A 24,900-nucleotide genomic window follows, 5' to 3' on the forward strand; every position below is an offset into this window, starting at 1 on the left:
GAGAAGTGTTTTGCTTCAGATGGAAACTTCCTTTGCAGACATAGTCTTAACTAGGAGTATTTGGGAGAAGAATCCATGGTACATGCTTACCAGTGGAGACTGCTGAGAAACCACCAGCTTTGAGAGGGATTATGAGGAAGCTGTAGGGCAATAAACAACAATTTAAACTCTAAAGACCTCCTTATAATGTAGATTCTTTTATTAATGTCAGTGAGCTTTTAAGCTTTTTCTAGTTCAGGGAATGTTACAATTCTGCTACAAAGGGAGACTGACCTCAGCAGGAATCTCTGAGGCACAGGACTTCTACTGCATGACACCTGCTCCCTCCTGTCCAGGTTGTACCTTTAATACAAAGCATAGTAATTAGCATTCAGCTCCTCTGCTTACAGATCTTGGGACTTGGACTTCAACGTGACTAATTTCCATCAGCAGAGAGTATGTTCTGTGACACATTAAGTAAAATAAAAAGTAAAGTACTGAATAAACTCAGTATTGCATACAAGAAAGCTCATAACTAGCTTTTACATCATACTGCATTTTGTAGTTTTTAAGTCTCAGTCCATATATCAAGTGAACATTCTCCATTACAGGGGTATTTATTTTTTTACAGGTTATCACAATTGGTAAACATGTTAAAGGATACCATTATATCATTGCAAATCTGGTAAGCATTTCTAATATTTAAAATACGTCTGTTACTCAGTTTACTGTTTATGGAAGCACAACAGCTATTATTTTGTTTTAAATGCATTTTAGAAAATAGAGAAAAGCTAAGTGTCTTTTTGGCTCTCTGAATGAATGCATGTGTTGAGATGGTATTTGTTTTAATGGCTGAGTCTTCTCAGGGCTTAAATGCTTCCTGTGATATTCCCATCAGTGGGTGTGAATGTTGCTTAGCACTCTCAGTAGAGCTTCATCCCTTTTTCTACATACTTTAGAAAAGTAGAGCACAGAAATCAGAAAAAAACCACAACTTTGCAGATTATAGGCTCACACATTCATTCAGCAAACTAATATTTCTTCTCCCACCTCCAAAGTATTTAAAAATTAGTGTTCTCGCTTTCATTCTGCTAGACTAGTGAGTCTTAGCTTTACACATCTTCTTTTCTCAGACTGACTTGGTAATCAGTTTGAATTAATCCTTTATTGAGCATGGCTGACCACACAGTATAACTAATAATGTCTTTCTAAGGAGGAAGGTTCAGGAAACTCACTAAATTCTGTCAAGGTCATTTTTTTGAAATTGTATCTGAATATGAAGGGCCATTTTACTGACATTAAAGTCAACAACACTTATTTACTGAAGCTAGGGAATGTTATCCTTTTTTTTTTTTTTTTTGTAACAGATAAAGCAAATTCTGCAGGCTTGAGTCTCAGTTATTCTGTTCCAGAAAAAAGTTTTGGGATTTGCATGGTGTGAGTGCCTCTAAAGAATTTTTTTTCATCATTTATTCTTGGACCGTGATAGCATTTGGTATAAATTCCAGCACGGCCCAGAGTGCTCTAATTTACACCCTGTCTTCCATGGTCCTTTGAGGGGCCTGAGAGAACAGAACAACCATAGGGTGTCTATCACACTTCAGACATCATAACTCCTGTCTCCTCCCAACCTTTGATCAGAACACTTCCCTCCTCCAGGGGGGAAGTATTCTGAAGAATCATGTATGTCGCTAGACAGATGTGAGGAAGCCTTATATTCTAAAGGCCTATTTAAAGGCAGAACAGTGGGATTTCATTTTTATATTTATTAACTAATTTTTACGATAAAGAAGTTCAGGTACTGATATTCACAAAGCAAGCATAAAAGTCTTACAAAATTTGAAAAACTCTCTCACTGTTAGACATTTGTATTTTGCATTGCAAATGTTGTATAAATTGTCTTCTAGTCTTAAGGGAAATAAACATTTTAGAACAATTGCCTAGTGTATTTCATTATGTTGACTGGTTGCTATTTTAGCCATTGCTTTAAGCTTGTAACAGTAAGCCTGTAAGATCTAAAACTCATTGAATGTTGTATTTTAAAGCTGTTTAATATAATATTTGCTTCCTACAGATTTATACAGTTTTAATGCAAAATTTGTAGATCTTTTGTATAATATCATATAAATAGATATGGTAATGATTTTAAAACTGTATTTTTTCTGTCAGAAAACTTATCTCGTACTTGATCATATCCCATCTTCATCACTGAATCCACCTTTTTTCTTTTCTTGACTAATAATATGCTTCTCCAGTCTTATCAGCCAGTCAAGAAATTCATCTATTTTAAGAATAAAACCTGCTGATAAATGGAGAAAGGATCAAAGTATACAATGAATATTCCTGTTCAAACTTCAAGATCACAATAATATTGAAGAAAGTTTAATGATCCTTGTAGAAATGTCTATTAGCATGCAGTGAGATGTCATTGATGGGTATCATTAATATGCAATAATTAAAGAGCGCCTAGTATAGCAATTGTAGCAACTTCTCAAAATGTGGTCTGAAGTTACTACCTCTTTTTATGTTCCTTCAGAGCATTCATTTAAACTGAAGTGTCTGAAATCAGTATTTCGTGTAAATTCATTTGTATGGTCATTTAGGACAAGGTAAAACACAGAACATGGAAAACAAAACACGTACTGTTTGTACGAATGAGAAATAGTTCTTTATACCAGAGGGAGGAGGCAGGGGAGATGGTAAGTCCTTCCACATGCTTTAGTGTTCCTAGCAAAAAGAGGACTCAGCTGTGGCTGTAACTATTCCTGACTAAAACCTGCTTGCCTGTTATTAATGTCAGTGTTCCCTTTCTCATGTAAGCAGTCCCACTGAAGTGAACAGGATTGTTCAGGAAAGTAAGCATGGCAAGGCCAGATCCACTCAGCCCCAGCTCTATAAAGATGTGTGTCTAGTGAGGAATGAGGGGCATTGCTGGCTGCTGGAGCTGACAACTTAATCCTGGCAGCCCAGGATTAAATTTGGATCCTGTTTGAGGAAAGTGTTGGCTTACACTTCTGCAGTATAAGTCACATGGTAACTCTTTATTTGTATATGCTCTTGAGAGATCTGCCAAAAGTGTTGGAATAACAGACAATGTTTTCTGTGCCCAGGGATTTACTGATGGAGATTTGTCAAAAATTCAGTTTGGAGGAGCTAACGTCTCAGGATTTCAGATAGTTGACTACGATGATCCTCTGGTGTCAAAATTTATACAACGTTGGTCAACACTAGAGGAAAAAGAATATCCTGGTGCACACACTAGTACAATTAAGGTATGTCTTATATTCGTTTTAACCATTAGAGACGTACAGGAAGTGAGGGAAATGGAATAGAAAGACAAGAGACAGAGAAAGCCCTTCAAAATCAGCTGTGCTAACACAATTTTATATTTCTCTGGGGTACTTTTAACATTCTCTATTGTAGGACTGGTTTAACAAAGATACTGCACTGTCAAAAATGTTCAAGACAACTTTAATTTTTCTTGTGTCACTGTAAATCTGTGCCTGACAGCTTGTAAGGTAATTGGTTTGGATGTGATGGTATATTAAGTATCTGCTGACTTTTTTTTTTCTCTTTCTTTGTGTTTCAAAATGTTTTAAAGGCAAATATGTAGTCATACATAGGCTTGCAGGGAGCACAGGTCTGGCACTTTCTGCTATAACAATCTCCCAAGGAAATGATAAGACGGTTGTTTTGAGACAGATGCCTAAATCCCACAGAGACTTTTAAAATTCAACAGTATGCCTGAGGTACAGAATCATGGTCTGTTTTCAGGCCTGAGTGACACCAAAAGTGACAATGGACAAGTGGTTAAACTTCCTTACCTTCCTACCCTGTGGATAAAATCAAATTAATAGTGTCTTCTTACCTCAGGTGACTGTTCTGAGGATCAGTTAGTGCTTGCAAGATGTTAAAAAGAATAATGCAATTTAAATGCTAAATAATTTTTCTTTTAAATAATATGATCAGAAATTTTATTAAGTATACTTAAATAACTCTAAAATGTGCTAAGACAAAAAGATAGATGTCAAATTTTCTACGCATAACTTTGTGGTATATTTTGAATATGAAGCATATTCTTGATTTATAGTGAGATGGATAAGAAGCTTGAGCAAGGAATGCAGGAACCATTTTTTAAATTCCTGGAACAAAAATCCTGTAAAGTGCACAACCTTAATTTAAATTAAGAAGTAAAGTTTGTAGGTTCCCTTTTTCTGAGGCCAGATTTGCAGGAGGCTTAGTCAAAGCTATGATTTTTTTTTTTTGTGAGGACTTAATCAAAGCTATGATTTTTCTTTGGTTATATTTGTATTTGAAAATGTTTGACAAGTAAATTTCTCATTTGGTGTTTGACAAAATAAACTAGAGTCTGTGTCATGCCTTTAGATACATACTTTACATTGTATGTAATATGAATGTAATATGTATTGCTCCCATTTAGGAAAAAGGGAAGGAATGTGGCTGTGGGTGATTAATACAATTCTTTAGTCTTTCAGATTCTTGAGTGCCCATATTTACCTACCTACCTACTAATATTGCAGAGTTGTAGTCTGGAAATAATAACAGTGAAATGCATGGCTAATGTAAAATACCTAACAGAAACCAAGATGCTGCTTTTCTCAATGGAAAAATAAATAGGTGGCACACAGTGCTAAGGATTCTGGCACCTCAGATATTACATAAAATAGGTGGGGTATTGTGTGTGTGTTAGATAGGTTGAAGTGGTTGCAATTTTTTGTTATAGCATTAAAATCTTTAAGTTTGTCACAGATAGTCCCTTTATTTATTCCATGATAGGTCCTTTCAAGTCTACTAGAAATTGAAAGGGTTGAAGGAGAGTGTTTGAAAAAATCTTATGTTTCTGAGGTTTATTGTATTATGGATAGGAAAAATAAACTAACTGAAACATGTATTTTCATGCATGTCATCAACTTAAACAACAGTTTAAATTCAGTTTAAAAGTCTCATCTGTCTTCCTTTATATATTGTCTGCTCAAGAAATATGCAGGATCACACTGATCTTCAGTGAAGAGACTGAGACATGTTAAATTACCACATAAATATATAAATATATATAAATGCTAGACGTATTGATGGGGGAAAAAAGTAGATGCATATTGCAATGTTTTGAGAGGTTGATTGGATCAGTTACTGTATTTCTCCATGTAGCTTTCTATCTTTTGCCTTTACGCGCATATTACTTGTCACTTTGCCTGCCATCACATGTGAGGACAGAGCTGTGTCACATTTCATTCCCATCCTTGAGGGAGCCAGAGGCAGAGCAGAATCATAGAAATCATAGAAAAAGGACAAGAAAGGTGTTTGAGCAGTCAGTCAGCTGGTCCATCCTCCCTCCCTGAAGGCAGAATCAGCTATACCTGTGCAGTTCCTGCAGATAGTGATTTTAAAACCTCCCCAAGCATTCTATTACAGAGCATAAATAGTCTTGTTTTTAGGTTTTTTGTTTGTTTGTTTTAAGTCAGCCTTTTTATATTGCCTAATCCATTACTCCTTTATCTGTTTCTAATGGATACAAGGAATTTCTCCTTTTTAGCTGTCCTGTATTTGGAGATGGCTGCCATATTTGTCCTTGCTCTCCTCCCTGCTAAACTTTTCCTTTGAATTTTCTCCTCTCAGATCCTGTTCATCATTTTGCTCTGGAACCTTTCTAATTGGTACTCGTCTGCGTTGAAATGCCAGACTGGGTACTGCATCACATCTGTGTGCTGTGCTGTAGAGATCAAAATAATAGCTTCATGTATCTCAGAGACAGTACTCCTTTCAAGGCTTTCTTTTGTGTTACTTTTTTTTTTTTTTCGTTTTTGCCCTCACCATCATGACACTGTTGGAAAATATTTATCAGGCATTACACACTAACATACAGATCTTTTTCTGCATTGCTTTTCTGTACTGCTGCCAATTTAGACAGTTTCATACCGTATCTGTGCACTTGATCATTCCTTTAAAGTACAGGATTTTTCATCTATTTTTGTTGAACTGCGTTTCCTACCTATTCTTCCTAAACATGCCATTCCTTCTTACATTAATATTCTAGCTGCATTCATTATCCTTTGCTTCTTAGAACAGTGTAAAAACATCTAAGTTATTTAGCAGGTTTAACTCACTGGTCTCCCATTTGTCCCTTCTGTGATCTTAGGAATCATTTTTCTCTCCTTTTGGTTTTGAGGCAGTTGTTCAAATTGTCAGTGGTTATAAATGAGCTTTTGCCACTAGTTCCAAAAGAATCTAGGAAGCTGTCACTGCCAATTGTGTATGAAACAGGAAGGCTAATAAAAGTCCTGTATTACCAATACAGCAATGAGAGGAGGTTACGTACCCCTAGCAGGTAATGTTATCCCTGGGACTGCAAATGTTATCTCGTTGCAGGCAGTGGCATTGCAACTGTGTTGTATTATCTTATTTCTGTAATCTAAAAGGAAGTGTACATTCCTTTTACATTATAAAATGCAAGTCAATGGAATATGACTGAGCCAATATGACAAGACATATCACAGCACTCAAGTACAGTCCTGAAAATGGAGAAGGATGCCTCTTTCTAAAAAACCATGCATTTCAAAGCAATGAACTTTTCAAGAAAGAAAAACATTGTTGAAAACGTGTTCTAGAAATTCCCAGAAGAGGACCTGCATCAAATTGCTTTAAAAATGCATCTTCACAATTTATAAATTATTAACTATAAGAAATTGCAGTCTTAGGACATGGGTGAGAAGAGGCACTGATTTTATTTGTTGCTGCACTGTACCGGTACTGATAAAAACCACAAGATTTAAAGGTAAAGCAGGACACTTAAAACTCTAGTGCTTTGCTACCTTTTTACAAAAAGTATTTTCATTTTTCAAAAATAGAGCTGATATACTGTTTATCCCAGAGTAAACTTAAAATATATCTCTTGTAATTGAGGGTGTTATCAGTCTCTGCATGCAATTCTAGATGAGCCAATAATGTGTAGATCTTGAAACATACCACAGAGCATCCCGGCGAATTTTTTTGTCATGTAGCAAAACAAAAGTCACATTTAATTTTATGAAGGCCTAATAATAACAAGCTGAAGTCCCCTTTTGATCCATTATTGCGTATTTACAAATATGCTGGGCTTTCTGACCCTTAGTGCGTCAGGCTATAATGTCTGAGGCGAACCTCTTGCCATTGTGGAAGGACACTGAAGGACAACACATCCATTCACATCCAACTGTTTCAGTTCCTAATCTGATTAACCCATTCGTTTGGGGGCAGCCTTTGGTTTAATTCCAGGAAGAAGCTCAATTTGTACCTCCTGAAGGCTAGGCAGACATAAGTATTAAGTCATCCTACTCTGTGATGAGCTTTTCTAAGAGCAACCTGAGGCTTGGTGTGTGCAAGTATCTGGGATAAGTTGTGTATGATAGATACATGCAGCATGCAGAAAATAATTTGGGACTGCCTGGTTGAAACCCTAAAGCAGATCGGACTCCTAGAAGATACCATTGTGTTGGAAGATGGTAACAACCCCAGTACTTATTGCAGCTGTTTTCAATGGATTAAACTGCTTCATGCTCGTACATGATGTTTCAGGTGTTCAGAATTCATAGGATTGCATTTCAGGCTTCGTAATGTCTTTCCCCCACACACAATCAATGCATAACTGAGGTAACAAAATGATAGGTTGGTTTTGCCTTCTGATTTCACCTTTAGTAGTTTCACATTTTCAAGTCTCTTTTATAGCCAAGTCATCTCGTCTTTTAGAAAATTATTATGAAATCTATTTTTTTTCAAAGATAGGGTGATTCTAGAATTTGAAGTGTTTGTATAGTAGCAAACAGTGTGCTCTTTACGACAAAATTGCAAAAGTTGAAAACTGCCAATCTTAAACTGTAACTGAAGAAGAATGAGGCTTGTCATTCAAATCTGCTGTTTGAACTCTACTGGTGCTGATTTACCTCAAGGATGGAATACAGAGAACATGCAGACAGATATAAAAACACTTATTTAGCTTGCAGAAATCATTAAAATTCAGATGACTCACTGATAATAAGGAACAAAGAAGAGAACAGTGAAAACATTTCTTCAAACTAGAAATTCAGAAAGAATTTAGTCTAGATATAGACAACTAAGAAAAAGTGTACAATTAATGAATTAGACAATACCTTCATTTTGGGGCACGCCACTTATGATTGCAGTGTGTTGGAAAATGGTTTTATAATGCCAGGCATTTTATTAAGAGTTATAAGTGATATTCTGTTGCACCTGCTATGATTTTAATGGAAAATTGTGATTGATTATGCCTGAATTCAAGTAGATGATAATGATTTATGAACAAGAATTTTAAAAAAATCAGCTAATATCAGTATTTATTAAGTGATTTAATCAGGATCTAAACTGGAGTATTTTTTTTTAAGTGTCCTTGTAAAATTGTAGGTTTTTTCTGCCTACATTTTCCAGTCCTTGTGTTTTGGTTTCCTGAGCATAAAAATATACATCTAGCAGCTGGCATTCCAGCTACTTGGTTTCACTGGGCTTTTGAATCCTACTGTTCAATCTTCTCTACTTCCAAAAATATATATGAAAAATGTGGACGTAAGAAATTTCAGTGTTAAACTTATGCTTCTTTTTAATACCTTAAGGCTCTTTTCCATAAGAAATCACTCATTCCAGCATAGTGGGTTCATTGTTTTTTTAAAGAAAACTCAATTAAAGAATGGAACATTTAGTCAGTGAAAGCAGTGGATGGTTTGAGGCAGTGTCTGTAGATTTGTCTCAGACACACAAAGGCCCTATTGACCCAGATCCTTCGATCCTGCAAGTGGAAGTGTCTGAACTGTGCCAAAGCAAAAGTATTTGCCAGGGTTCAGAAAAGTACAGAGCCAAGTCCTGATGTCCCTATGCAGCTCTGTTTTTTTGAATTATTAATAATTATAAGTGTTTAAGGATCTTCAGCCGACAAAGTGCAATGGATTCCTCCTGCCTGTTTTCCCAGGAACTCACTTATTTCACCCAGCGATTCACCTGAATGTTTTCTTTTTCCCTGCCCTGGTAAGTGAATTTGTGCAAGGTGTATTGTGATGTCAAGTTCAGGTACCTCTCCTGCAGATTGTTACAGAGAGTGACGATGATTCAGAATATATTGAAATCAAATTAAAATGTCATTTAGTGTGGCTTTATTTAATAGGCTGGTGAAAAATTTCAATCTAAAAAATCCTCATATGAAGTTACAATATAGAATCATTTCTGTTGCAGTGTTGTTCAACTTCTAGAGTAAATGAATTATTTCCATTAATGTATATAGAAATTTCTGTTGGATATGAGTAAAATAATATAGCTGAAGAGCCAAATAGTGTTTTCAGGTTATTATAATTCATATAGTACTAGTCATTTGATAAAACAGATTGATCTGTTCTCTAATCTCTCTTCTACCATTTTCTTAATTGCATCAATCATGAATTATTCTACTGGAAAATGACCTAGAATACATCTTTATAATAATTATAGTAACTTTCTTTGGGTTAAAAGCTCAACTCACGAAGGATATTTGCCATAGATAATAATGCTTGGATGGCCATTTTTTTTTTCATAAAAAGAGCAGCGATTGAAGACTACATTTCAGTAAATATTTTAGAAAAAGAGCATTTTATATTTTAAAATTTATGTCTGCTCTAAGTCACATATGCTTATTGATTTATGACTAACCTCAATTTTTGAAGAGAAAGTGATTTTTGTAATAGAACATTAGAACTTAAAGAAACTCAAGTGTAGTTTTAGGGTAAAGTGGGTTAAAAAAAAAAGAGAGTAAAACAAAGCCCAAAAGAATCCCCCACAAAAGAACAAATAAGCACTCCCCACCCCCCGCAAATAAAGAAAAAAACCCCCACAAACTCCACACTTTAACATTTTAAACATTCATACTAGCTCTTTCAAATCCATTTCTAATAGCATGATTTTTCAGATAAGTCTTTTGCCTTCGTATTTGTACATTTTATTCTCATTCTCTGCTTTAAATTTTCCTACTTGTTCTATTTTCACTATCATAACAGTAGGCTTCACTTTTTGCTGCTGGATACTCCTGATTTGTAACACTATGAACATACTTTTCTCTAGCTTAGCCTTGAAGAAAAAGATTTTATGTATTCATATGGTGACGATTAAAAAGGCATATGTTCTCTGTAGTTTACAGTAAATTAAAGGTGATTTTATCATCAGTGGCATTGCTGTTTTGCAAGTGCATTCTGTTTAAAGTTAGAAGTGCGATTACACAAATAACTGTAAAATCTTATTTATTTTGTCAGTTTAGGTATTTTCCACAGAAAGTGGCATGGGTTAGAAAACATCGTCTTTTTTTATAAGTAAAATACTGTGGGTCTAAATCCAAATAATTGTTTTTATTATTTCTGTCAAGCTCTATGGATTCAAATCCAAGTAATTTTTTGTCAAGCTGTGTGTGTTTTTTGGTGATATAAAGTTCACCAGGAGCAAGCCTGAGGTTTAACAATTAGGAGGGTTTAAAAAGCTTCTAGAAAAATTGAAATAATAGGCCAAGAATTCATAGACTTTTTAAGTAGCTTAATAAAAAGAAGTGAGTTTAGATGGTAAACTTTTCAGCCATTGGGCAATGACCAGAGGTTTTAAGAACCTCCATGGTTTGAGGTTCAAATAAGCTGTTACACAAATGTAGTGAATGTACAATTTACATTTGCAAAATCTTTAAATTATGAATAGTTTAATATTGTTTCTGCCTTCACTGTAGGGAGAGATTGCGTGTCCTCCTGATTTATTTATTTTTAATTTTTTTAGGATTTTTCAGAAGGAGAGGGAAGAAGATTAAATTCACTGCAGGTCTCATAAGCCTATATGTATTAGATAGAGAAAAAAAAGTGTGGAGATTTTCATTAAAAACTAGTGTACTCCTTTCAAGTTCTTGTTTTTGTACCTGATAGTCATCCTTTGTCATTAAAAATGTGTTTAAAGGGAAGATATTTTTGTATTGCAGCATAGTATGATAGATTTAGAAAAAAAAGGCTACAGCTGTGAACGTTTGTTTTGTTATTATTTGGTGGGTTTTGTTTGTGTGGTTTGGGTTTTTTTAGTACTAGCATAGAAACTACCATGTTGTTTTTAATGGCACTGGCTAGGGGGACATCTTGCAGAACTTGCTGTCTGGTTCCATATTTCATTTACTTTAGATTGCTTATACATTATTATTGGAACAACAGCAAAATAAAAGCCTTGTCGAGCAGTGCACTGTACTATAACATCATTACTGACCGCGCTGAGTGAACAATATTGAGTCATCGCACCCTTTGTATGTTTTAGATCCATTCGCCACGATCAACAAAAGCTGAGACAAAACAACGTGGTGGACCCAGAGTAAATGGCAGGACACTTCTGAAAGCATCTGCCCATCTTCCTGTGGGCACAGATAGCTGAGTTGATACGAAGGTTAAAGGACTTCTGAGATTGAATGACATGCTGGAGCTCGTTCTCTGTAGTGCGTTTTCAGAAAATAAAGGAGGCACAGTGTTAGACTAATTTTACCTTCTGGATAATGGAAGGGATAAATTCCCACACAACTTCTCTATTAACACTTCTGAATGAGTGCAAGACACGCAAGCTGACTTACTGTTCTTTTGAATGGATAAAGGTCTGGAAATTCAGCAGATCTAACTACCAGTGCCATTAATAAGATCTGGCATTGCTCTGTTTCTTCCTGGAAGAGAGGGTTCACTTGGTTGCTAAGACTTTTGCCCAGATCCAGAATTTTTTTATTCTCTGACATCTTTCTGATATTTTGAAGAAACATCTGTTTTACAGTAGCACTAGCTCTTCTTTTTGGCCATTGCATTAAATCTAATGGTACATTAAAATTTCTGACCTCAGTGCAAAACCAAAAAAAGAAAAATCGGGAAAAAAAAAAGCAGGTACCTGCACTCTTTTTTTCTGCTGAATTAGCACCTCTGCTGACTCCAGTGAGTCAGATTGGAGGTAATCTCGGGGGAGGAATTACGGTCTAGGAATCTCCTTTCTATTAGAGTAGTAGTTGAAATAGGTAGAAAGGCCAAGCACCTTGATGTTCATAAATCTTGTGACCTTTGCTATATTCAGTTTTAAAAGGAGTTAAAGAGGTCAGTTTCCCCTATGAATATCCTTCAGGGGGAGTGTTGGGATGATACAAGTGCCCCAGTCGTGTCAGTGTCTGCTGATGTGCTGTGGGCACGTCGTTCAAATAGGAGTCAGACTCCCAGGGCTGCAGGCTCAGGCAGGTGCCTGGCTAGAAACCAAAGCTGTTCTGGGGTGTGCCCAGAAAACAGCCTTTCTAAACCCAACAAGGAGATACCTGAAGAACATAAACACACCACAAAATCATTAGGGTTTCTGGATAGCAATTTTGGACCTGAACACTTAAATTTTTCCGAGGTGACAGGTTGCTTAAGGTGTTTTTTGCCTCTAATGTGCTGCTCAAAACATTATGGCATTTCAGAGTAAAAATACTTATTATTTGTTTAGCTGTTCTGTGCACACAGAATGCTGGAATCGCATTTAAATAAAGGCTATCAAAATGTGAGTTGATGTGACTTTACGATGTCTGGAAACAAAAATTAATAAAGTGTATCTGTTGAGATAAATAGGGCTTGATTTCTAATCCCATCTTTACTGAGATTAATTTTAAAATCCAGTCATTTTACATTTTATTCATTTCTCTTCCCTTTTAGTCAGGACCAGGATTGTTATAAAAAAAAAATTACAAATAATCAGCTGATATTTCCAAATATCTTGCATATATATGCAATATTTTCAGCTGGAAGCAAGTCTGTTGTAAAGGCTGCCTGTTTTCACAGAAGGTCCATTCTAATGTAAAGATTAAAGAGGAAGAGGCAAGCATTCAGTCTTTTCTGGGCTCCCTGACCTCTACCTCATGTCCCCAGTGTTTGAAACGTGCCCATAGGTAATGAAGATGCTCCTGTACTTAAAGCCTATTTGCAGGTTGAATGGCATCCAGCCTGACATGCTGCTTCATACAGACCCCATTCATGCTAATGCCTGCACAGAACAAAGGAGCACAATGCATGGTTATGGGCACAATTAAAAACCATCTGGATTTACAATGACATTTATGTGTACAATATTTTATAATATCTCTTATTTCTATCAGAAGTAGCTATTTCCATACCTGTGCTCTGTCGTGACAGTATGCAAGGTATCACAAGAGATCCTGAAGGAGAATTTTCCTCTAACTCTTTCATCTGCCAAGCAACTTTCAAATGTTTTCCAAAGTGTGTGTAATACTGACCATTTCAAAACAGCCCCAAGATACATTTTAATTAAAGACCCTTAAGAAATAGGTGACTGAGTTGCATTAGTTTGACTACATTGGAAGACTACAGGAGGTAGTTGTCCAGATCCTTTACTAGTTCTTGGCAACTAAATTTGTCTCTCGTTCTTCATGAATATGGGTTTATATATGTATAGACCTATTTTTGTATATATATAAGATATTAAAATGCAATAATGCTTCCGTATCTATAGCCCAATCTCTACCACTTACTTCTGAAATTACAAACAATTTGATAAGAGTTTTGTGAATGTTTTGATGAAAAAATGCAATTATTGTACAAAGCACTATGAAAAGGCAATTCTGCTTTTATGGTATATACTAGCATTCAAGTAGAGAAATACTTTGTTGTGAGAAAAATGCACAAAACTCAGATGAGAGATTTTATTGAATATAATCCTCAAAGCAAAATAAAGCTGTAACATGCATGAAAACAAGACACCATTTGATATCCCAATTTAGTCTGTGTATAGTTCAGTGAAGTATTACAAACAAGGTGGTGAAATGCATAGTGAACCACTGGAAAAAAATTGCTGGTGTAGAGCAGTAAGTCAAACATGTAATATGCCCACAAGCAACAAGAACACACAAGTTTGTCTTACTACCTTTGATGTATATTTGTTGGTATTTAATTATATTTAAGTTGTTTAAATATAAGGAACAATGCTGAACGTTTGTTTATACCCATTGATTCTACCCACTTGCTCTTGCAGCAGAGAACATTTCCTGTATTACCTTGCTTTGAATCTTACCTGTCTCCAAGGAAAAATACTTGTATCGGATTTTAGACCTCCTTTCTCTTAACCTCTATTAGTGATACAGTCTCCCTTCTCCTGCTGTTCCAGTAGCAGCCCCCCATACATGCTGAGGAACCTTCTTCTATGCCTGTTTCAGACCGATTTCAGTCTTTTTGAACAGTGCTTCAGCTGGATACGCCATTCTAGCTGAGGTCTCCCTAGTGTCTTGTATACCAGCACCGTGTTCTTTGACTCTGTTGGTACAGTCTCTGCCCAAAGTACCCCATTATTTTGTTAGTCTTTCTCACTGTTGTGTTAGATTAAGGCTGAATGGCTAGTTCGGAGTCCCCATGGTTTTAATTTGTTTTTAGTGTGTCTACAGTGTAGACATATGTATCTAAGCTGATCGCCCTGGACTCTTCCAGTAGTCTCAGAAGTCACTGGAGATCAAATTAATGGAATCGAAGGCATGATTCATTTCATCTCAAAGAAAGTGTCTAGCAAGTCAAATGAATCACACCTTAAAATGCTTATTTATCTTCTCTGACTGTAAAAAAAATCAACTAGTATGTCAAGGATATATTTAGACATTGCAGATATCCAAATCAAGAGGAAAAATAATTTGACTTACTGTGATTAAGAATACTTCCTTCTTTTTTTTTTTGTCTTCTCATTTTAATTTCTTTTCTATTGCTTAAGTATATTCTTTTAATGTTATATTCTAAATCTCTTAAGTGTATCTCTTTATGTCTTTAGCACGTGGACAGGCATTGGGTTAAACATGGGACTAACAGACGAAGATTACATCTTTTTATAATATCTTACAGCTTTAAAATATACATATAAAAAAAATCTGCTTCTGGGGGTATCTTCTGCAATTTCATCTTCAGAAGTTTCAGTTACTGATTGTACAAGGTAGGGTACTGAGCCTTTTAGTTAAGGATTACTGGTATCTTCTGAATTACAGATTATTAATAATTATTAATTATTATTAATAATCTGCTAATAATCTGGTATCTTCTGAATTACAGCTAAAGTTACCAAAGTCAGCATCTTGACAGTTTTTCTTGGACAGCACATGATTAATGTCTTCTGCTTAGTCTGGGATGACTTTATTTTGTCTTTTCAAATTCATCTTCGCAATCACTGCTTACAAATTTTATTAAGGTCTATAGTACATTTTTAGTTTGAAGAAAAATCACATGTGGACCTTGTGTTTTCTCTTCTTGGCAATTAGGGCATTTATTTAGAGAGGGAATTCTTTTCATATGACATGCATGCAATCCACGTTTCATAGCAAATAATGTTCCAGTATTTAAAGGGTGGCTAAAAAGAAGATAGAGACTCCCTTTTTACGAGGAGTCACATAGAAACGATATGGGGCAATGGGTACATGTTGCTCACAGGGAGATTCTGATTGGGCACAAAGGAAATTTTTCACAATGAGAGCAATCGGCCATTGGAATAATCTCCCCAGGGAGGTGGTGGATGTCCCAGCGTGGGAGGGACACTTTTAAGATTCAGCTGGACAAGGTGCTGGGCCATTTTGTCTAGACTCTGCTTTTGCCAAGAAAGGTTGGACCGCACAATCCTTATGGTCCCTTCCAGCCTGGTATTCTATGAGTGTGTGATGAAATCTTCAGGCACTTTAGTGCGTTATATTATAGTTTATATATCAGTTTTTTATTATCATAGTCCTGGAACTAAGAGAAGGAAGTTTTTTTTTTTTTTTGCTTATTCTTTGCCATACTTTAGTTAATACGGGTGTTTCTGTGGGAACTATAGGGTAGTACCTATACCATTTTGTGTTAAAGTTGCTGATTTTTCTCATGTGAAGTTGAAAAGAACTGTAATGAAGTCAGGAGATTTACACAGCTGTAAAAGTAGTAGGCTGTAAGAGCCCATCACACTTCCACAGAATATTGTTCCAAATAGTGGTTGCAATTATTTTAATAGTGCAGATCAGAACATGGATGAATCTCCATTTTAAAACAAAGTGAATCAAGATAGGGCTAATGCATGCTTTAACTTATGACATTTTTATTTCTTATGCAGACGCACACACAGAGACACCCCTCTGCATGTGCAGGTTGTCTGTCATTTCTTGTTTATGGTAATGAGGTCACTTGGTTTTAGTTTGTCACCTTGACATTCATTAAGCTACGGATAGTTTTAAAGAGCCCTATGAAGGCTATTAGGAACTGAAAGTGTATGCAGAATAAAGCAGTAATAAATGATGCATGGGCTGTTTGTTTTTTTGGCATCTCCAGCAACACTTAAAATGCTTGTAAAATATTTTGAGATCCTTAGATTAAAGCCGACTTAACCTAAATTAAAGCTTGTGGATATACGTGATGACGTGTATACACATACAGATATGTATTGATAGGCAAAGCCCTACACAAACTGAATATATGACTGAGTCGTGAATATTCAGACCAGTAATTATATACTGTACAGATAGTATTTTTGAGAAAATACATTAAACTTATCCCAATGATCAAATGAAACATAGAAAACTGAATTAGATAGCACTATAACTTATCAATTTCAATCTCTTATTTTCTCTGCTACCCAAAGTATGTTTCAGTGGCTAACGACAGCACTGTATCCAAAGTTTCTCAAAATGCTAGTGTGGTACAATATGTTTCTGTACTGCAAAGAGCTACACTTAAAGAAGTATTGCCAGTCTGTCCCAGAAAAAAATGAGTCAGGGTCCTTTCTCTTCTCTCTGTGACCTTCTTCAAAGCTCCAAATCCATGTCCACCACTTAATCACTGCCAGTCCAGTAGCAGAAAGTAGTTTCAGCTCCAGCCAGTTTCACACTTGATTCTGCTGCTGTTCTGACCCCTTTAAAGATTTCTGTACAAGTCACTGGGAGAACTTCCTTGAGAAGATTCACATTAATCACCCAGTAAGCTTATATATCTGAAAAAAAGAGTTCCACCTTCCTTTTCTTCCTCTCCAAGGTCTAACAGTTGCATACAAAAATGACCTCAATTCAGGAGCCTGCCTTGGTTACAATTACAAGAGCCTTCTGCATGACTTGAGCTAGCTAATTAAAATTCTCATTAAAGTCTGAGCCATTGAAGCAAAGAGCCAATATATCATTTTCTCTGCTTTACAGTTTATATATTTTCAGCATCTAATAGCCTTCATAGGGATCATTGCATTCATTCATAAGGCTATAAGTAGTTATATTCTGGCCCATAATTCCAAAAATGTCTCTATATTTGGCATAATTGCAATGTTCTGGACTCATCAGGCTCATCCAACAAAGTCCTCAGTGTATGTGTACATGTGGTTTCTGTTCAGTTAGTTAGTTAAGATGTAAAATTTTCCAGTCACTGAGGATAACTGCTTTTGACTGTTTAGCCCCAGCTTCTGATGCATGTGATCGCAGGATTCTCCCCTGATGTCTCAGAAGTTGTAAAGCTCCTTGTGTTGTGACAGATTAGGAACATGGGGCTCTTCCTCGCCTGTATTGCTCTTTGAGGGGCACCACTTCCTCCAGACATCACAGCCCAAAACCTGTTCTTGCATGGTGCCGGCAAAGTACTGCATACTTGAAAATAGCTGCCCCTGAGTTTTTTCTGTTCAACAGATAAAAGTTAAGCACATGTATCTACAAATGTCTGTTGTTTTGTTTTGTGTGTATATATGTGAGAGGATATGTAGTCTACAGATCTCTGTATAAATATGTCTCCCAAAGAGTGTAATCGGGAACAATTTCTTATTTTTAGAGGCTTACCGAAGTTAAATAGTGGAAATTTTTTTCCCCTGTCACCTCCATGGGCTTGCAGACATATCTGCACACAGAACTGTTACCCAGTTGCAGTGAGAAAGGAACAGAATTCACACTGAAAACAGCTGTAAATCTTCAGTTTAGACTTATTAGCACTGCTTCTAACCATTCTGATGGAGAACACTTCATTAATTTGCATAGATGCCTCTCAGAGGGTATTGACCTCCAAACTACAGAAGAACTCATCTGATTTCCAGTATATCTTCCTGTCCTTTTATTTTTAATGTATTTCTGTGTTTAATGGATTATGGAGTGGATTGAAAGGTGTAGTGAAGCTGAAGCTGTTTTTTAGTTAAATATTTTCACTTCTTTTCAGTATACATCTGCTCTTACATATGACGCTGTTCAAGTGATGACAGAAGCTTTCCGGAATTTGCGTAAACAGAGGATTGAGATCTCCAGAAGAGGAAATGCTGGAGATTGTCTTGCAAATCCAGCTGTGCCCTGGGGTCATGGTGTGGAAATAGAAAGGGCATTGAAACAGGTAGTTTCCCTTGTGTGAATGCTGGGTGAATGCATGTGTAAAATTCTCTATAGATGCTCCAAAAGAACCTTCTAGTCTCGTAACCTGCTTAGATCTTGCTGGGAATAACGCAGAAGTGAACTCCTCAGGAATATGTCTCGTAGTAAGATAATATATTGTGTGTGGAAGAGTCTAAACGGAATGTTTTTGAAATATCAGTTTATGGAAATAGAAAATAGATTTTCAAAAAAGAAACTAACTTAGTTCTTCTACCATTTTCATCTCCATCTATATAGGTTCAGGTGGAAGGTCTAACAGGGAATATAAAGTTTGATCAGAATGGAAAAAGAATCAATTTTACAATAAACGTCATGGAACTCAAAAGTACTGGTCCTCGGAAGGTAATTTGAATTGTCTTACAGTGTCTTTAAAGGTTTTACCATGCTAAGCAACGAGTTAAGGTAGGTAATGAAACACTATGGATTAATTAAAGCATGAGTTGTGATAATATTTATTCATAGATGTATTCTACAATGGTCTTGCAGAACACAGTAAAAATATGTATTATTTCTTTCTAACAAATACAAGTTGTTATTTCTGGTAAGTACTACCAGTATTTTCTTTTCAGTTTTGCAGATTAAACTTTTTGCTTTCTCATCTGAATTGCTAAATGTGAACTGTTATTTGGGGAAATACGCTTCTGAACGATGAATGCAGAATACAGCTTTTCAATGATGTTTCTTCAAATGTGATTATCCTTCTGTTCTAATTCCAAACTTTTCAGGAAAAGCCAGTTTCTCATGTCTTCCTAATCTGGAGTCTTTCATAACCCTTTCAGTCCTACAGTGTGCGATGATACTAAAACCTGTTAATATGTGAAAACGGTGTACCTGTATTAGACAAATTAATCTCAACAAATGTCATTAGTTCTATCCTGTTACTATTTGTTATAATCTTTAACTACATAAATAGAAATATTTACACTGGTAAATCCATAGCTAAAAAGTTCTCTTTGAGCATGAATCAAAGGCATAGTAATAACATGCTTTACCTGCTCTATGAAAGTTCATATTCACTGGTATCTGTGCATCCTATAAACTCTCTTTAGATTGGATATTGGAGCGAAGTGGACAAAATGGTTGTGAATCCTCTTGATGGCCCTCTTGGAAATGAATCTTCAGGACTAGAGAATAAGACTATTATTGTCACCACTATTTTGGTAATTAACCTCATATTTTGTCAGAAGACAGTATGTCCTACAGTGATTTGTTTCTCATCATTATGTTAGTTTAAATATACTGTCATATTATTATTTGAGGTTGTAACCTGTTACTCATCACGATACATAAATAAAATCTGGAAATTAAGGATATATACGTGATTCAGTATGTGGTTTTGTTCTGTAGAAAACACGTGGTCATTGACTGAACATCCTAGAAAGTAAGAATCTTTACACTTGAAAATGGAAATGAAATAGCTACTTTCAAATGAGAAGTGTTGGTTTTAGAGAAAGGATTTTGCCAAACAGCAAAGAGACTGGTTCTTATGCTTCAGAATTGTAGCTGCCGTGGATTGGTGAAGTGTAAAATAAAACACGAAAAGCTGCATTCTAGTTGTCTAGAAAATAACATTATGTACTATTGTAGAACAGCATTTCTCTGTAAGTTACACAGCTTCTTTATTAGTTTGGACAAGTCACACAGGCTAGCATAGGAATATCACCGGATGTAAGAATAGTTTGGTAACAACTGAGCAAAGAGGAGATAGGTTACTTTAGTACAACTTATGATTCATCAACGGTTTTGCTCATGATAGAACTTTATTGCATAGTTATAGATATCTTACCTATTGTTTGTGTAGTAATTCAGTAAAGATATAGCCTGAGGAGCCTGAAGTGTTTTCCCGGGGAGGGGTGTAGTTGTGAAATAGGAAAGAATGTTCTTATATTAAGACAACAGCACAAGAAACTAAATACCTTTGCCTTCTTCCATCCAAACTGTATGAGAGAAAGAAACTGATTTTGGAACTTACTCTTTCTTCTCTGAATGCATAACTCCTGATAACATTCATGGTCATTATTAACATACTACTGAGAATCACTGTACCTGTAAGTATTGTTGTTTGTGTATGACTTCGGAGAATGCAGCTTTCAAATGTGTTAAGGACGTGTCACGTTAATAATTAACAACTAACATATACGTAGCATGTATGATTCAGATGTTATCTTCTCTCCTTTTTTTATGTAAAAGAGAACATATTAATCTATGAAGTGCACAACCAATACATCTGTCTTTTTACCAAGTAGCTAAGGCAAGTTCTTTCTGTGCAGGAGTCCCCATACGTCATGATGAAGAAAAATCACGAAATGCTTGAAGGAAATGATCGATATGAGGGCTATTGTGTGGACTTAGCTACAGAAATTGCTAAACACTGTGGATTCAAGTATAAGCTCACAATTGTTGGGGATGGCAAGTATGGGGCGAGAGATGCAGACACGAAAATCTGGAATGGGATGGTTGGAGAACTTGTTTATGGGGTAAGAAAATCTTTTATGATGAAGCCATTAACAATGACTAATGGAAGGAGTGGGATTTGATGTAGTTTTCTCTGTAGAGGAAAATTATCTAATTCCTTCTACAGAGAATTAGTAACCTGTATTGGCATGAAAAATTTTGAAAGTAAAACGTGGAATTAGATTTTAAGTGCAAATGAAGTTGAGGGGAGTGAGTGCATATTTCATCCTTCTGACCAGGCGAAAGGCAGTGTTCTTTACTAACACTTTTAAATGTCATATACTTTTAAAAGGGCATGTGTGAAAAGGGAAGCTTGGAGTATGCCAACCATATGGCTGTAGATATTTCAGTAAGAAGAGCTTCAACAAAAAATTTCTGAAATTCTCAATAGGACATTCTTGGTGAAGAGAATGTTGCTGATGTCTCTGCTGTCCTGTTACCCATTTATGAAATGCAGTAGAAACTAAAGCCTTCTTTGCTCTGATCATTGTATTAGCTATTATTTCCTTTTTTCTTCCTTTACAGAAAGCTGATATTGCAATCGCTCCATTAACTATAACATTGGTGAGAGAAGAGGTGATTGACTTCTCAAAGCCCTTTATGAGCCTGGGGATATCCATAATGATCAAGAAGCCTCAGAAGTCCAAGCCAGGAGTGTTTTCATTTCTTGATCCATTAGCATATGAAATCTGGATGTGCATTGTTTTTGCCTACATTGGGGTCAGTGTAGTTTTATTCCTGGTCAGCAGATTTAGCCCATACGAGTGGCACACAGAGGAATTTGAAGATGGAAGAGAAACGCAAACTAATGAATCAACTAATGAATTTGGGATATTTAATAGTCTCTGGTTTTCCCTGGGTGCCTTTATGCAGCAAGGATGCGATATTTCGCCAAGGTTGGTTACTCGCCCATTTCAACTTTGTGCATTTTTGGTCTCAGCCATCTCAGCCAGAGGAGGTTCATGGTGCATATATTTTCACTCTCAAGAAAGAAATGAATTGCTATGTTTTTTCCCTCTCTAAAATTGCAAAAGCCCTTGAAATAAAAGCAGTTGTCTGTGACATAGGGTCATGATGTATTTGATCAATGTTGTCTTAACATCGATCATACATTTGCCAAGTGAATTTATATACACCATCCAGAGACTGTAAAATGCATAAGGTTCAAGTCATTCCACACCTTCTTGGAGGGGTACCGTGTTTTTGCTGCATATTCCCATTTTACAGTTGACAGTGCATATGGTTCACAACAACTGTAGTGGGAAAAAAGGGTAACATACTAGTCACGAACTACACAGGCAGCGCTTTCCCTCTAAAATCCAGTACATAGCATAACACCGTTATTAACCCACTGTTTTTCTACAGGAGAGCCTTGAACTGAAATAAAAGTGGTGGCTCTAATTTCATGTGAATAGTTGCAAAACAGTGCTGTTTTTCCATGGCCTAGTTTTGGAAAAGTCTCAAAGGAAATATCTAAAATGGATTTGAAGGTCCAGTTTAAAAATGCTCAGTTCCTCGTGGATTTTCACCTACTTTATTAGGCACAACTGTAAAGCACTTAAGTTAATTCCTTTGCAGCTCATTAAATATTCTATTTCCCTTGTGCACAAGTGGTTCTAGCCTTGATTCAGCAGAGCGGTAAGTAGGTAGGTAAATAGGTACTTGCTGCTTGAAGGAACTGTAGTAACAAGTGTAATAGGGCAACTGGGTTTAAAGAAATCGTATCAAGAGACCTACTTAATTATGCTAAGCAATTTAACTTTCTTCTAAATATCCTAAAGTAAGACAAGGAACAGGTCAATTTCTTGTCGGTCTAGTGACTAGTGTGCAAAATAAATCACACCAAGGGAGCTTTTCTTACATATAAGTCATGCATCCCAAAAGGCAACAGCAGGTTTTCAACTTGTTCTACTGTGGAAATAGCAGAGCATTTGTTGTGTGAGAATTTTAGCAATTCAGTGTAAAGGCTGGCATATCACAGTGAGATCTGCCAGCCTTTATGATGAAAAATGCAATAGAGTAGGCATATAACACCATAAGAATGTTATACAAGAAAGGAGACAGTGAAGAGACAGCCAATGGTTTCAGGTCACGAGAAGCTGTGTTAATGACAGTCCTTTGGGGTTTTGCATTGATTGCACACTTCACAGGTTTAGTTGTCTGCAAATCCTCCATTAGCTACAAAATTATTTTTATTGAATCAAGGCCGTAGTAGAATAATGATCTTTTTTTTTATTACTGTTTTACTGGCTATTAAAGCATGACAGTTGTTGTGCACGGTTTGATAACTTTTGAAAGGTGATATAAGAATAATAACAGTAAATGGTCATCATAAAAGATGTGTAAAATTCTAATCATTTTGGAGATTCGAGATTTAGTTTCAGGGAGGTGTTTAACACCACTTTATTTCATTACAAACATACTTTTGAGGAAAGCAGTTAGTTTGTATATTATCTGTTTATTATAAAAATAGAAAAGGGCTAAACCAGCTCAGTTATTTTTGTTCTTGCACCAAATACATCACTTATGGAATTTGAACTCCCTGCAAATGAATTGGAGCAGATAGAAAAAGGAATCACAAAATATCAGCAAAATGTCTCTGTGACGTTAAGTTTTATACTATTGCTACTATAATTTCTCTAATAAAGTGACAAACACTGTAAGAATTGTAGAGTAGACAAGTAACTAAGGCTTCCTGACTCTGAAATAGAAGGTGGTGCTGAGTAAGGCTGGACTGGACCATCATCTTGCCACATAGCACAGAAACAAAGGAATAGAATAGAGAATGATAATTTAGCGAAGTTATCCTCATCTTTTTTGAGATGCGAGTGTACTCTCAGTACTCGTAATACCTTTGTAAGTATAAAAGCACGGTGCACAATTTTAGGTAACTGTGCACAGAAATTGTTATTTTAGTTGTTAATGATCTGATAAACGCGGTGCTTGTATGATTGTAGGTTCCTACTAACATAGAATTATCAATCTTTAGAATATTTTTGAAATGTACATTAAAAAAATGATTTATTTAACTGGGACAGATTTTATGGGAAAATTTTGAATACAAATGACATTCAAAAAAGTTTTACAAAATATAATAGGAGAGCACAATATCTGGATTGGCATTGAGCTTATTCTTCTTTTTACAAAGTCAGTAGCAGCTTTGTTTGCTGAAATCATGGTCTTTTGAAGATTATGTTTATTTATGGCAGATGTCATCAATACAATATAAAGCTCCATAAAATCAGCAGTTACTAAATACATTTTACCAGAGATTTTACCTTGCAAATATATATTTATCACATAATTCAATCTTTTACTTGTAGAATTATTTTGTACATAGATTGCCTCCATGTCAAAATAAGTATATAGTGTTTTTTCAAAGGTGACAGAAAGCATGTTTGTAGAATACATCTCAGTTTAAAAGAAACTTGAAATAATTTATTTTCTATGATCCTTTTTTCATAACATATTCTGGACCTTATCTGACTTGATTTTCATGTAGCAGAGTGAACAAGTGAGCCTGTTGTGACATGGAATAAATCTTTTCATGTCTGAATTGTCACAGAGATTTTTTATAATACCAATTAGTAATAATAATTTGTCCAGAATTGGTTCTATTTATTTTTGTTCCCAGTTTAATAAATCAGCTTTACATGCCCATCATGTTTTAATGTGCATATATAGAGAGTTATGTCTATTTATGTATCTATATAAATATTTTGGCAGAATTAGTTTAAAATCTCACTCACAATACAGTAGGCTGGGTAAGTGATTTTTAGTTCGTTTACTTAATAGATAGAGGAGACACATCAACACATACCTAAGCTACTGCAACACCATGGTACTAGACTTTCAACTACATGCACATTTCTGGCAAATTAATCACACCTCTAAAAATTATGTACTCTTACTATAATGTCTTGTTTGAAACAAAGTAGTGAGTAATTTCGAAGTTTAAAAGATTATTAAAAAAAAGTCAAGATTGACAATAATGGCGGTATCAATAATTCTCTTCTGTTAGTTTTCTAGTATTCAAAACAATTGAATTTCTCTAGATGCATGCTCTATATTGTTTTCTATAT

At 35.6% G+C, this 24,900-nt stretch overlaps 1 protein-coding gene across 3 annotated transcripts in view; it reads left to right on the plus strand.

Annotated features, from left to right (window-relative positions):
* Positions 1 to 24,900, plus strand: part of GRIA2 (glutamate ionotropic receptor AMPA type subunit 2) — an 89,011-nt gene that overhangs the window by 48,447 nt on the left and 15,664 nt on the right. For all 3 annotated transcript variants that reach the window (XM_065634377.1, XM_065634379.1, XM_065634380.1), the window contains exons 5-11: positions 611 to 664; positions 3,090 to 3,251; positions 18,159 to 18,326; positions 18,602 to 18,706; positions 19,414 to 19,524; positions 20,635 to 20,841; positions 21,344 to 21,714. In XM_065634377.1, the coding sequence (XP_065490449.1) occupies positions 611 to 664; positions 3,090 to 3,251; positions 18,159 to 18,326; positions 18,602 to 18,706; positions 19,414 to 19,524; positions 20,635 to 20,841; positions 21,344 to 21,714 (1,178 nt within the window). The remainder of the gene's footprint in view (positions 1 to 610; positions 665 to 3,089; positions 3,252 to 18,158; positions 18,327 to 18,601; positions 18,707 to 19,413; positions 19,525 to 20,634; positions 20,842 to 21,343; positions 21,715 to 24,900) is intronic.

This window comes from Caloenas nicobarica, chromosome 4 (assembly GCF_036013445.1).
Source record: "Caloenas nicobarica isolate bCalNic1 chromosome 4, bCalNic1.hap1, whole genome shotgun sequence".
NCBI classification, from domain to species: domain Eukaryota; kingdom Metazoa; phylum Chordata; class Aves; order Columbiformes; family Columbidae; genus Caloenas; species Caloenas nicobarica.